Source organism: Sturnira hondurensis, unplaced genomic scaffold (genome assembly GCF_014824575.4).
Source record: "Sturnira hondurensis isolate 20B ecotype Veracruz unplaced genomic scaffold, ASM1482457v3 Scaffold0010803, whole genome shotgun sequence".
Lineage (NCBI taxonomy): Eukaryota > Metazoa > Chordata > Mammalia > Chiroptera > Phyllostomidae > Sturnira > Sturnira hondurensis.
In genome coordinates this window covers 316,132-331,317 of record NW_028083434.1, presented here as the reverse complement: position 1 = coordinate 331,317, position 15,186 = coordinate 316,132, and the positions used below count along the sequence as shown (strand labels likewise).

The 15,186-nt window shown below is 37.1% G+C and overlaps 1 protein-coding gene across 6 annotated transcripts in view; it reads left to right on the top strand.

Moving 5' to 3' along the window:
- The window catches only part of SMARCA1 (SNF2 related chromatin remodeling ATPase 1), a 78,918-nt gene that overhangs the window by 50,340 nt on the left and 13,392 nt on the right, over positions 1 to 15,186 (top strand). For all 6 annotated transcript variants that reach the window (XM_037059294.1, XM_037059290.1, XM_037059289.1 and 3 more), the window contains 3 exons: positions 3,228 to 3,360; positions 6,280 to 6,398; positions 6,513 to 6,725. In XM_037059294.1, the coding sequence (XP_036915189.1) occupies positions 3,228 to 3,360; positions 6,280 to 6,398; positions 6,513 to 6,725 (465 nt within the window). The remainder of the gene's footprint in view (positions 1 to 3,227; positions 3,361 to 6,279; positions 6,399 to 6,512; positions 6,726 to 15,186) is intronic.

Sequence of the window (15,186 nt, the reverse complement as noted above, 5' to 3'; positions counted from 1 at the left end):
GTTCTGCTTGTTTCCTTAGTTTTCTAGATTCAAATGTTGACAAGATACATATTTTTCATTTATTGCCATTTATTGTTAAAGTTTTCATCTTTTCTTAAATAAGTTCCTTTAATATTACATATAATAATGGCTTGGTGATGATGAACTCCTTTAGCTTTATACAACCATCATTATATGAAATGTTAAAGGGACTTATTTTAAGAAAAGATTAAAACTGTGAGTGATATAAATGGCAAAAATACATATCTATCAAAATTTCATCTAAACATCGAACTAAGGAAACAAGAACAGAGACAGAATCATGGATACAGAGAGTGTTTTGATGGTTGCCAGATAGGAGGAGGAATGGGAGAATGGGTGAAGAGGTGAGGGGAATAAGAAGTACAAATAGCTAGTTACAGAATAGGCATGGGGATGTTGACGTACAGTACAGGAAATGGAGTAGTCAAAGAACTTACATGCATGACCGATGTATGTGAACAATAGTGGGGGATTGCCTAAGGGAGTAGAGGGGTACTGGGTTGAGAGGGATAAAGGGGGGAAAATCAGGACCACTATAATAGCATACTCAATAAAATATAATAAAAAAGGTAAAAGTTGCTAAATAGGGAACATTTCCATTTGAACAAAATATAGCTTTCTGGTCATTGTTGCTTTAATGAGTTTTATGAGTGTTATACTTCCAAAATAATTTGCAGAAGATTAAAAAGTTATAGCATACAAAAATCCTTGGAAAATAATAAACAAAAATGTGTACTGAATGATACCACATAAATATAAAAAGTTAACAGCAAGGTTTATTTATTCAACAAATTATTTTGAACAATATGCAAGGTACAGTGCTAGGATATGTTCCACATTAATTATTGATAGTTTTTATATTTATATCTTATTTATTATATATGTTTTTTCTTTGGTATATCTTGTAATTTCATTGAATACATTTTTAGAAATTATATTCACATGCTTTTTTAACTACATGTCTGGAAGTCATAAATTTAAGTGTGAAATATTGCAATTGGATGAATATTAGGAATTACCATAGAATAAAACATTTAAATATTCATGTTTTATTTTAAATATTTAGTTCCTGAGCACAAAACTAAATTTATGGTCTTAGAATGCTACTTGGGTTGCAGTATATTGTGATTATATAATATAATGTGAATATATACATTCTCAACTGAGGAATTGCTGGTTTGTAATTAGGAGTAAAATCAATATTTTGTCCCTCCTAGTAGATGAATTAATTTTTTGTTTTTTTATATTTTATATTTTATTTTTAATGTTTTTATTGTTGTTCTCGTGCAGTTGTCCCCATTTCCTCTCATTACTCTCCCCTGCTCTACCCACTCCCACCTTCCACTTTCAATCCCCCAACCTGTTGTCTTTTCCATGGGTCCTTTATACATGTTCCTTGACTGACCCTTACCTGCTGCCCTAAGTAATTGTTTTAAAAGAGTTTAATTTACTTAAAAAAGAAACCCAAAGAGCTTACCCATTTCTCCTACCCTCCCACCCAGTGCCTCTGGCAACTGCCACTTTTCTGTTTCTATGAACTTAGTTTTTTTTGAGACTCCACATATAAGAGAGATAATACAGTATTTGTTGTACTCTGTCTGACTTATTTCACTTTACATAGTACCCTGAAGGTCCATCCATGCTGTCATAGCTGGCAAGATTTTATTCTTTTTTTAAGGCTGAATAATATTCCAGTGTGTGTGAGTGTGTTACAATTTCCTTATCCATTCATCCATTGATGGAGAATTAGATTGTTTCCACATTTTGGCTATTGTAAATAGAGCTTCAGTGAACATGGGGGTGCATATATCTTTTTGAAATAGTGGTTTCATTTTCCTCAGATAAATACTCTAAAATTGAATTACTGGATCATTTGGTGGTTTTGTTTTTCAATTTTTGAGGGACCTTCATACTGTTTTCTCTAGTGGCTGCACCAATTTACATATCTACCAACAAGGCACAAGGGTTCCCTTTTCTCCACTCCCTCAACACTTATTTCTACAATACTCTTTTTGATAATAGCCATTCTAACAGGTACCAACCAGTTGATATCATTGTGGTTTTGATTTGCATTTCCCTGAAGATAATGATGTAGAGCATTTTGTCATGTGCCTGCTGGCCATCTGTGTGTCTTCTTTAGTAAAATGTCTATTCAGATCTTCTGCTCATTTTTAATAATTTTTTTTGCTATTGAGTTACCTGGGTTATTTATATATTTTGGACATTTGCCCCTTATCAGATACATGATTTGCAAATATTTTCTCCCATTTAGTAGGTTTCCTTTTCATTTTGTTGATGGTTTCCTTTACTGTGTAGAAGCTTTTTATTTTGATATAGTCTCACTTGTTTATTTTTACTTCTGTTGTTTTTGCTTTTAGTGCCTTGGTTGCGGGTTCAGTCCCCGATAGAGGCACAAGAGGCGATGGATCAATGTTTCTCTTCCTTTCTTTCTCCCTCCCTTTTCCTCTTTCTAAAAAGAAAAAAAAAGAAAAGAAAAAAACTATTGAAGTTCTGGAATATCTGGACTTCATTTATATTAGTGTTTTAATGCATTTGTATTTTAATGTAGTAGGCATCTATAAAATGTGGAATTAAGAACTGTACAATATCTTTTTTAAAGATTTATTTATTTATTTATCTTTAGGAGGGGAAGGGAAGGAGAGAGGGAGACAAATATCAATGTATGGTTGCCTCTGGTGTGTCCCCTGCCGGGAACGGGCCTGCAACCCAGGCATGTGCCCTGACTGGGAATCGAACCGTGATCTTGTGGTTCGCAGGCCCGTGCTAAATCCACTGAGCTACACCAGCCAGGACAAAAAAAAAGTACAATATCTTGAAACTATAAATCAGTTTTTAGTACTTAGAAGTACATTCTCTTCATGATGGAAAAGCAGTTATTTTTATTTTGTTTTTTTAAGGTTATTGTTTATTTATCTTTAGAGGGGAAGGGAAGGAGAGAGGGAGAGAAATATCAATGTGTGGTTGCCTCTTGTGTGTCCCCTGCTGGGTACCGGCCTGCAACCCAGGCATGTGCCCTGACTGGGAATCGAACCATGATCCTCTGGGTCACAGGCCCGCGCTCAATCCATTGAGCCACACCAGCTAGGGCTAAACAGTTTTAATGTATCATTGTATAGAAGTAAATAGAACAATAAATGGATTTGTTCGTTTAACCTTGATTGATGATGCTTAATTTTTGTTAACAGGGGTTCACAAACTGGACTAAGCGAGATTTTAACCAATTTATTAAAGCAAATGAGAAGTATGGAAGAGATGACATTGATAATATAGCTCGAGAAGTGGAGGGCAAAACCCCTGAGGAGGTCATGGAGTATTCAGGTTTGTATATAACTTCAGATCAATTGTAATGTTACCGTTTTTTTTTAGTGTCAGTTTAATTGTGCCATTGTCCAGAGATCTTTTAAACTTTTATGAATAAAGTACATATGAGAGTATAAAATATAAGTACTTTGCTTTGATATTTTAAGACTTACCAAAACAAAGTGACTGCTATTGTCTATAGTGGTTAGCAAACGCAGAAAAGTAAAGCCCTGATGAAACAAGGCTATTGGATGAGCATTGGCAAAATACATTTCTCACTTTCCCATCTCTGGAATTTGGTCCTTTTTGGGGTAAGTCTGAGACTTCAGGTTCAGCAGATTGAATTAGTGTGTTTCTAGGTCATCCTTGAAATAGGGAATTCTTATTAGGCCCTTTTAGGTCCTCAGACACTGTCAGGTTTCCAGTCAACTCCAGGCACATCATGTGGGTTCCATTAACTCCAGGCAAGCTGGAATAGATCTAAAAATACTGCTTGAGTAAATCTGCTGATTGATCCTAGAATCATGTCCCTCTCATTCATCTGTGCCTTTGGTCTTGACCAGAACTAGATTAGCTGCTGAAGCACATGGAGTTAATATAATTTCTATGTTACAGCATATTTAACCTCAGGCTTCTGAAACAAATTTTATTACAAGTAGGTAATTAGCCCTAGCTGGTGTGGCTCAGTGGACTGAGTGCTGGCCTGTGAACCAAAGGGTCACCAGTTTGATTCCCAGTCAGGGTGCATGCCTGGGTTGTGGGCCAGGTTCCTTGTTGGAGTGCGAGAGGCAGCCGTACATTGATATTTCTCTCCTCTTTCTCCCTCCTGTCGCCTCTAAAAGTAAATAAATATTAAAAAATAAAAGTAGGTAATTATGTCTAGGACATTTTCTATATGTAGAATAGGAAGTTTGTAACTTTCAAATAGGTTGAGCTCTTAAAATGTAGTCTAAATATTAGCTGTTTAGCACTTTTTTTCTCATAGGAACAATGTTACAAAGTAGGTTTTGGTTTCTATGCTAGCCCCTTAAATCCTATTTAGCTTAATTCAAATTTTATAGGAAACATTACAATACTAATAAATATATCAAGTATATTAATACAGGCTAGGACCAGCTTTTAAATTATCTATAGTATTAGTACTTGAAGAAACCCAGGTTTAATTAGAGAATATTTTAGAGGTTGATTATATTGAGTTTTTAGTTCATATATATCAAGTTTATTAACTTTCTTTTCCTTGGTACCAGCATATTATTTCTATTACTTTTAAGCTTTATCATACAAGTTGAGGACATTTTGGGGGCTGAGAGAGGAAAAATAGATGAGAGGAAGAAATTTCAGCAGCAAGAGGTAAATGAAAACAGTGGAAAAAGATATGTGCAGAGTGAATTTCTGAAGTAGAATTTTGTTCAAAGTAGCATCAGTGAAGTTGGAAGAAAACAAGTGATTCAAAAAGATATAATGTCAGATGTTTTCTCAAATTTGACACCAGGTCTAATGGCATGACTAGCTCAGGACAGCTTAATTGGGTATCTGCTAGAGGGTGGGGAGATTGGAATGGGTTAATGCAGTTGGTTGCAATAAGAGGAGAAATGAGTACAATTATACACAGCAGGTATTTATTTAAATGTGTATTGAATGAATAAGTGAGGGATTGAATAATGAGTGCAGGTGCTTATAAAATCAGGGCGGCCTAACATTTCTCTCTTGATAGGCTTTAAAAATAAAAAAAAATTGAGAATGTAGAGTATGTCATTAAAAAGGTTTTTCACTCAAGTCATATTAATGCAGCCAGACTATTTACCTCATTTGTAAAATTTGGGTGGTTTGGTGTTTTGTTTTGTTATTTAGAAACTAGGCTATTCCAAGTGATTTTAAAAAAAGAAGTTACATACGGGCCATTGGAAATATTGTGAGGTCAGTGAGTGATTCCAGAAATGAAGCAATGGCTTCAGTAGAATTGCTGCTTCATATTTGAATGATCTGTTGATAATGGTTTTATTTTTTCTTTTGCTTGCTAGGAAGCTATATTTTCTGAGTTAATATGGTCACCCTCTCTCCTGTGTCACATTATGTGTTTGGTCCCTTGTAAGGAGCCATTTTACATTGCATGGAAGTGCAGCTCAGCTCCCACATGGAAAACCGGTGGGAAGTGAGTTGGCATACAGGTTTTCCCATGGGGAATCAGGCCTGCATTGTACCTAGGCTGCTGTGAGACTTACTTTTGCTAAAACTTTCTCACCCTGAATTGAGGCAGAAAAGGCTTACGGCAGCTTCCTAAAATCTGAGCTAACCGTTCCAAGTATGGAGTGTGACTAGTTCAACCACTTTTCCCCTTTGCCTGCAACATCCTCCTCTTTGAAGTAATTAGCAACATTCTTTCCTTTGTTATCTGTAAAAGGTAATCACCTGCAGCGAACCTGTGCATAGTAAATGGGACCATCCTCCATGTAATGTACCCAGAAAAGCAATAAAAACCTGTCCAGGCAGGGGCTGGGGCCCTCTCTTTCTCTCAGAGAGTGGCCATGCCATCCCTTTTTCTCCACAGGACTTTTGTGTGTTTGTTCATAGCAGCCAAAACATATGGATCCTGCCGGCCAGGATCTACATTAGTCTCTTCTGTATCTTGTTAGAATAAAAACATCACCTAAATCAGTATCTGTAGTATCTTGAAATCTTATCATTGGGGATGGATAATTAAAAATGCCATAATATTTCATGAAAGGAAATACTCTAACCTGAAACCTTCTTGTCGATGGTCTTTTAAATAAAAAGTTAGGGCATTTGACAACTGAATATATTATATACAGATGAATCTGAATCTCAATTTTAATTGTAAACATAATTTTATTGTATCCTTTTCTGTTAATTATTCTACAGTTCTTTGGAATCTTTTTCTTAAGATGATGGCATTCTAAAGTAATAACTGTTTTTCAGCTGTATTTTGGGAACGTTGCAATGAGTTACAGGACATTGAGAAAATCATGGCTCAAATTGAACGTGGTGAGGCAAGAATTCAACGAAGGATCAGTATCAAGAAAGCCCTGGATGCCAAAGTACTATATTTCATAGTTGTAAATTTATTATTAAATTGTTTTAATTGATATGGTGATTAGCTTTGGCATGTTACTGCACATTTAGTTAAACCAGTAATTTGTTTAAATCCACAGATTGCAAGATACAAAGCTCCATTTCATCAGTTACGTATTCAGTATGGAACCAGCAAAGGAAAGAACTATACTGAAGAAGAGGATAGATTCTTGATTTGTATGTTACATAAAATGGGCTTTGATAGAGAGAATGTGTATGAAGAATTAAGACAATGTGTACGGAATGCTCCTCAGTTTAGATTTGACTGGTTTATCAAGTCTAGAACTGCTATGGTATGTATTCCTTTATTACTTTTTTGTTCCAACTTTTATTTTGGAAATTTCAAATATTACATATCCTTCACTTAGATTGTTTAATCCTTAACATTTGCCACATTGGCTTTCTCCACCTCCACCCATGTATGTATGTATGCATGCATGTATGTATGTGTATGTATATATATATACATGTACTTAGAATCTATATATAAATGTAGAATTTATATTTTGAATTCAGAAATACATAGCTGTACTCTCTATATATAACTGAACCATTTGAAAGTAAGTTGCACATACCATTAGGGTTCACTTCTAAATATATCAGCATTCATTCAAAAATAAGGACATTTTCCTACATAACCACAATATCATTATCCTACCTGAAAATGTTAACATTGATTCAGTAATGTTATCCAGGGTACATACAGTCCATGAACAAACTTTTCAGTTGTCCTAAAAGTGTCTTTCATAGTTGTTGCTTAAACTTGATGATCCAAAGGTCACATATTACATTTGGCTGTTGAGTCTCTCTAGTCTCTTTTAACTACAACTTTTGTTTGCTCATTGTTAGATTTAGGTTAAATTTTTTTGGCAAGAATGCTACATAAGTGATTTGTACTTTTCATTGTATCACATCAGGAAGCACATGATGGGTTGTCAATCTTTGATGATACTAAGTTTTTTAAATTAATTTTTATTGTATTTTTTCCATTATCATTTAGTTCCCTTATACCTCCCGCCCCCCAGCAGTCACCGCACTGTTGTCCATGTCCATGAGTACTTTTAGCTTTTTTCTCAATCACTCCACCCCCTAACCTCCCTGATACCCTGCTCTCTATGACTCTGTCCCCATTTTCCTGGTCAATCACCACACTGTTGTCTGTGTCCATGAGTCCTTTTGCTTTTTGCTCAATCCCTCTACCCCCTAATATCCCTGTCACCCTGTTCTCTCTATGAGTCTGTCCCCATTTTCCTGGTTAGTTCATTTTGCTCATTAGATTCCACATATGAGTGAAATCATACGGTATTTGTCTTTCTCTGATTGGCTTATTTCACTTAGCATAATGTTCTCCAGGGACATCCATACCATCACAAACATTAAAATTTCTTTTTTATGGTCAAGTAGTATTCCATTGTGTAAGTGTCCCATATTTGTTTTATTCACTCATCTACTGATGGACACTTGGGCTGCCTCCATAACTTGGTGATTGTAAATAATGCTGCAACGAACATAAACGTGCTTATGTTCTTTCAAGTTAGTGTTTGGGTTCCTACAGATGTAGTCTGAGAAGTAGGATTGCTGGGTCAAAAGGCAGATCCATTTTTAATTTTTGAGGTATCTCCATACTGCTTTCCACAGTGACTGTGCCAGTCTGCATTCACACCCACAGTGCAAAAAAGGTTCCCCTTTCTCCACATCATCACCAGCACTTGTTTGTTGATTTATTGATAAGATCCATTCTGACATATGTGAGATGATACCTCATTATCTTTTTAATTTGTATTTCTCTGAGGATTAGTGACTTTGAGCATCTCTTCATATGTCTGTTGGCTATCTCTATGTCCTCTTTGGAGAAGTGTCTATTCAGGTCCTTTGCCCATTTTTTAATTGGCTGGTTTGGTTTTTTGGTGTTGAGTTTTGTAAGTTCTTTATAAATGTATCAGTGAATATGTTCTCCCATTCTGTGGGTTGTCTTTTTATTTTATTGATGATTTCCTTAGCTATGCAATAACTTTCTACTTTGATATGAACCCTTTTATTTATTTTTGTTTCCCTTGCCTGAGGAGATATATCTGATAAAATATTGCTATAAGCAGTGTCCAAGATTTTGCTGCTTTTGTTTCCTTCTATGATTTTTATGGTTTTAGGTCTAACAATTAAGTCTTTGATCCATTTTGTGTTTATTCTTGTGTGTGGTATAAAAAAGTGGTTTAGTTTCCCTTTTCTGCATATATCTGACCAATTTTCCCAACACCATTTATTGAATAAAATATCTTTAGCCCATTGTATTTGCTTACTTTTTCTGTTGAATATTAATTGGATATAAAGGTGCAATGTGGGGGGGGCTCTGCCCATAGGGCACCCCTGGCCGCCATGGATGAGAATAAATCTACCAAGACATGATCTGTTTGGGGAGGAAAGGTGGCCAGTCTTTCAAAGGAGAAGGGCTGGGAGCCTGTTCCTCAATGGGCTTTTAATGGGTTCACTTTGCACAGGAATACAGGGTAAAGCTCATCAATCATTGTCAGGCAGTAAGGGTCAAACAATAGATAATATACAAAGAACTCTGAGGGCTTATTCTGAGTCAGGGTCCGTTAGCTAAAGGGCTATAAAACTTTAGGAAATGAACTCATTTCATGCTTGGACCCTTATCAGAAAATTGAGGGCATTGTTAGCAAAGCAGGTTTCACACGATTTTATGCATTCTTTCTTAGGCCTGATTGCCCTGGGGAACCTGCCCATTGCAGCACAGGGCAGCACACACCTCCAGCATTGTTTCAGGCTTAAGTCAGGCGGGGGAAATAAGGCAGCCAAGAGATTAGGAGACTTCTGGCAGATGGAATGAGGACTCAGGCTATGTCAAAGCTGAGGGGTGAGGGTTCATCACTCCCTTTTGCTATAGCCCCCCAAGTCCTTCCCTGAGGGCCCCCTTATGACCATGCCTGTCTTAGGTTGTCCCTTGCTTGAGGAATCTTACCCATCATTGGTTAACCCGTCAGGCTCAGGACCAAGCAGGGTGAAGTAAAGGGGGCAGAGGCAGCACCCCTGCCAGGGAGATAAGTTTTGTGTCCTTAGTGGCTTATGGTCCCAAGGTCTCTCACTCAGCCTTAGCCCCAGGGAATTATAGTTTCTGGAACCAGGCAGGGTGATTCCCAACAGTGTGGGTTTATTTCTGGGCTCTCTGTTCTGTTCCATTGATCGATGTGTTTTTATTCCAGTACATGCTGTTTTGATTACTATAGCCTTACAGTATAGTTTGATATTAAATGGTATGATTCCTCTAACTTTGTTCTTCTTTCTCAGGATCAGTGTTGCTATGTGGGGCCTTTTGTGGTTACATATAAATTTTGGAAATATTTGATCTAGTTCTGTGAAATAGGTCAATGGGATCTTGATAGGAATTGCATTGAATCTCTAGATAGCTTTGGGTAGTATGGACATTTTAATGATATTAATTCTTCCTAGCCTTGAACATGGTATGTGCTGCCATGTATTTGTATCTTCAATTTCTTTCTTCAGTGTTTACAATTTTCTGAATGTGGGGCTTTTAAATACTTGGTTACATTTCTTACTAGGTATTTTATTCTTTTTGAAACAGTTGTAAATGGGATTTTAAAAAATTTCTCTTTCTGTCAATTGTTATTGGCATATAAAAGTGCAACTAATTTTTGGATATTAATTTTTTATCCTGCTGATTTGCTGAATTAATTTCTCAGTTCTCATAGTTTCTTAGTGGAATCCTTGGGATTCTGTATGTACAGTATCATATCATCTGCAAATAAAGACAGCTTTATTTCTTCTTTTCTAATTTGGATGCCTTTTATTTCTTCTTGTCTTCTGTGGCTAGGATTTCCAGTATTATGTTGAATAAGAGAGGTGAAAGTGGACATCCCTCTCTTCCCTTTTTTAAGGGGAATGCTTGTAGTTTTTGCCCATTGAATATGATGCTGGCAGTGGGTTTGTCATATATGGCCTTTATTATGTTTTGGTATGTTCCCTCTATTCCCACTTAACTGAGAGTTTTTATCATAAATGGGTGCTGGAGTTTATCAAATGCTTTTTATGCATCTATTTATATGATCATGTGGTTGTTATCCTTCATTTTGTTTATGTGGTGAATCACATTTGTTGATTTGTGAATGTTGTACTACCCTGTAGTCCCAGAATAAACCACACTTGATCATGGTGTATGATATTTTTGATGTATTGGTGCATTCTGTTTGCTCATGTTTTGTTGAGGATTTTAGCATCTATGTTCATCAGGGATATTGGTCTGTAATTTTCTTTCTTTTTACTGTCTACATCTGGTTTTGGAATTAGGATAATGCCGGCCTCATAAAATGAGCTTTGGAACCTTCCCTCCTGTTGAATTTTTTGAAATACTTCGAGAAGGAGAGGGGTTAGTTACTCTCAGAAAGTTTGGTACAATTCACCTGTGAAGCCATCTGGTCCAGGGCTTTTGTTTGTTGGGAGATTTTATATTACTGCTTCAATTTCACTGGGTGCAATCTGTCTATTCAGCACCTCTCATTCTTTCTGATTTAGTTTTGGAAGATTATGTTTCTAGGAATTTATTCATTTCATCCAGGTTGTCGAGTTTGTTGGTGTGTAGTTGTTCATAATATTTTCTTACTGTCCTTTGTCTTTCTTTGGTGTCAGTTGTTATTTCTCCTGTATTATTTCAGATTTTATTTATTAATGATCTCTCTCTTTTTTTCTTGATGAGTCTGGTTAAAGGTTTGTAAGTAAATATTGTTTATCTTTTCAAAGAACCAGCTCTTGTATTCATTGATCTTTTGTATCATTTTTAAGACTATTTCATTTATTTCTGCTGTGATCTTTATTATTTCCTCTTTCTACTCAATGTGGGCTTTGTTTGTTGTTCTTTTTCAGGTTTCTTTAAGGGTAACATTAGATTGTTTATTTGAGCTTTTCCTTGTTTTTTTGAGATAGGCTGGTAATGCTATGAATTTCTCTCTTAAGATTGCTTTCCCAGTGTCTCATAGATTTTGGATTGTTTTGTTCTCATTTTCATTTGTTTCAAGGTATCTTTTGATTTCTTCCATGATCTTGCTGTTGACCCATTCATTGTTTGATAATATGTTATTTAGTTTCCATGTGTTTGTATGTTTTTCAGTGTTCCTCTTGTGATTGATTACTAGTTTCATAGTTTGTGGTCAGAGAAGATGCTTGATATGATTTCATTCTTCTTAAATTTATTGAGACTTTTTTTGTGTCCTAACACATGGTCTTTCCTAGAAAATGTTCTGCGTGCACTTGAAAAGTGTGTATAGTCTGTTGCTTTGGGGTGAAATGCTCTGTTGATATCCATCAAATCCATTTGATCTAGTGTGTGGTTTAAGGCTGCTATCTCCTTGTTGATTTTCTGTCTGGAAGATCACTGAATAATCTGTCTGATTATCCACTGAAGTTGGTGGGGTGTTATTTCTGTCAGTCTCTCCCTTTATATCCATCAAGATTTGCTTCACATATTTAGGTGCTTCTGTGTTGTGTGAGTAAGTGTTGACTAGGGTTATATGCTCTTGTTGGATCTTCCCCTTTATCATATGTAGTGTCCTTTGTCTCTTACTACAGCCTTAGTTTTAAAGTCTATTTTGCCTGATATAAATACTAGTACCCCAGTTTTTTTCCCCTGTCCATTTGCATGAAATACCTTGTTCCATCCATTTAAGTCTGTGTATCTTTCAATCTAATGTATCTCTTGGAGGCAGCACATATATGGGTCTTGTCCATTCAGCCACTCTATGTATTTTGGTTGGAGTATTTATATGCCATTTACATTTAAGGTGATTATGGGTAGATATGTATTTAGTGCCATTTTATTGTTAGACTATTTCCCTCCTTCTTTCTCTTTCTTATTCTTCCAAAGTGAAGCCCTTTAACATTTGTTGCAGTGCTTTTTTGATGTTAACAAACTCCTTTAGTTTTTCTTTGTCTGGGAAGCTCCTTATTTCTCCTTCTATTTTAAATGATAGTCTTGCTGGGTAAAGTAGCCTTGGTTGTAGGTCCTTGCTTTTCATCACCTTGAATATTTCACACCACTGCCTTCTGTCCTGAAATATTTCTGTTGAGAAATCAGATGACGGTCTAATTGGTGTTCCCTTGTGTATAGGTACCTGCTTTTCTCTTGTGGCCTTTATGATTTTCTCCTTGTCTTGAAGGTTTGGCATTTTAATTATGATGTGTTTTGGTGTAGGCCTCTTTGAGTCCAACCTGTTTGGGACTCTCTGAGCTTCCTGGACTTGTATGTGTGTTTCCTTCACCAGATTAGGGAAGATTTTGGTTATTATTCCTTCAAACAGGTTCTTGATCCCTTGCTTGCTGTCTTCTCCTTCTGGTATTCACATGATATGGAAGTTGTCAACACTTCATTCACTGTCCAAAATGTTTCTTAAGCTCTTCTCATTTTTTAAAAATATTTTTATTTATTTATCTTTAGAGGAGAGGGAAGTTGAGAGGGAGAGAAATAATCAATGTATGGTTGCCTCTGGTGCATCCCCTGCTGGGAAATGGCCTGCAACCCTGGCATGTGCCCTGACTGGGAATCGATCTGCAATCCTTTGGTTCGCAGGCCCATGCTCAATCCACTGAGCTATACCAGCCAGGGCTCTTCTCATTTTTTTAAGATTCTGTTTTCTTTTACTGCTCTATGTGAGTGTTTTTTTCTGCCTTGTCTTCCAAATCACTGATATGATACTTGGCTTCTTCTAACCTACTGTTTGTTCCTCCCAGTGTAGTATTTAATCAGATGTTTTATTTTTTTTTTATTTCTGACTGGTCCATTTTTATGGTTTTTATGTCTTTTTCATGTTGTTGAGTATCCTTTTTTTTCCTTACTCTTTTTTAAAAGATTTTATTTATTTATTTTTAGACAGGGGAATGAAGGAGGAGAGGGAGAGAAACATCAATGTGTGGCTGCCTCTTGCTTGCCCCCAACTGAGGCCTGCAACCCAGGCATGTGCCCTGACTGCGAATCGAACAGGCAACCCTTTTGTTTGTAGGCCAGTGCTCAATCCACTGAGCCACACCAGCCAGGGCTGCTGAGTAGCCTTATAATCATTACTCTAAACTCTCTCTGTGTTAAATTGCTTTCTTCCATTTCACCAAGCTCTTCTATAGAATTCTCTTATTCTTTCATTTAGAATCTGTTTCTTTGCCTTCCCATTTTTGCTGCCTCTTTGTATTTGTTTCTACATATTACATAGATCTGCAAAGACTCTGATGTAAGCTTTGTCAGATGCTGCTTGTTACTGGCCCTGGTTAACTTGTTTGGAGCTACCAGCAATCCACAGCATGTGGATCCCTCGAATTGGCCTGTTTTCAGAAGGAACCAGGCTGCACACCAAAGTTGGCTTTTTTCAGCACTGGGCCTAGGGTAGAGTCATCTGAAGTCTCATATAGCTCCCAGAGAGCCATCTTAGTTGTTAAACTACTCATTGATATAGCCTCAAGTTGTAATTAGCAGCCTGGCTTGAGCTCCACTGGGTGGGTCAGATTAATTTCTGCAGGTAGGGCTATTGCTTCTTGCCAGGCTTATGCCACTTCGAGGTCAGTGCTCTGCCTGAGAAAGATGGCTTCTGAACAGTATGGGCGTGATTCAGCACAGGGATGGTGGTGGCTGTTCCTTCAGTTCTCTCCCCAGAGACACCAACCCCAGGCTCTCCTCAAGTATTTCTGGTCCGCTCTGCCCTCCCTCTGCTGGAGCCCAGGGTGAGTGGCTACAAGTGAAATTTTGTGTTGGCCCTTTAAGAAGCTCTCTGAGTCTCCAGCCATCTCTCCCTGGCAGACAGAACTCCTGTTGCTTTTTCACAACCAGATATTACCTTCCTTTCTTTCTTGGCTCTGGTGCTATAGGCTGGGGAGCCCAGCTTGGGGTTTAGATCCTACATTTCTTAGGGGGAGCTCCCACCCAGATGCTGAAACATCCCTCCAGAACTTCAGCTGCCACCTGTGGGTGCCCACCCAGCCTTCTTGTACTTCCTCTGCACTCCCTACAAGTCTCTTTGTGGTGAAGTGGTTTCTTGTGTTTGTGCTTGGTTGTAAGTCTTCTCTCCAGCTAGGGTTCAGTTCGTTATTCAGGATGATTTCTTTACAGTTTAGTTGTAATTCCAGATTGGTCCTGGGAGGTTGTTAGTATTGGTGACGCTAAGTTTGGTTACTTGGTTAATATGGTGACCACTAGAGTTCTCCAATTTAAAGGTACATTTTCCCCATTGTAATTAGGCATATGATACTTGAGACTGTATGTATAACTTAAGGATTTATTTCATTTATTTTTAAAATATTGTATTTATTTATTTTACAGAGAGGGGGAGGGAGGGGGAAAGAGAAATATCGATGTGAGAGAGAAACATTGATTGTTTGGCTCTTGTGTGTGCTCCATTGGGGAACTCAACCTGCAACTCAAGCATGTGCCCTGACCAGGAATTGAACTGGCAACTTTTTGCTTTGCAGAATGATGGCCAACTAAGTGAGCCACACCAGTCAGAGCAAGGATTTATTTTTAATGAGAAAGAATTGGTGCCTGTTGAGTTTTTAGAAGAACAGTATGTGACAGAGAATAGTTAAGTAGAAGAGATATTTTCATTTTAGCTTCTTATAATTCACTCTGGTACTTTCTAATATGAATTGTGTTTCTGTTAAATTCTAGTGCTGCTCAGCAGTGTTCTGATGATACTGAAATAAATGCAACACATTTTTGCTGTTGGAATCATCAGTCTTTTTCCAGCTGAG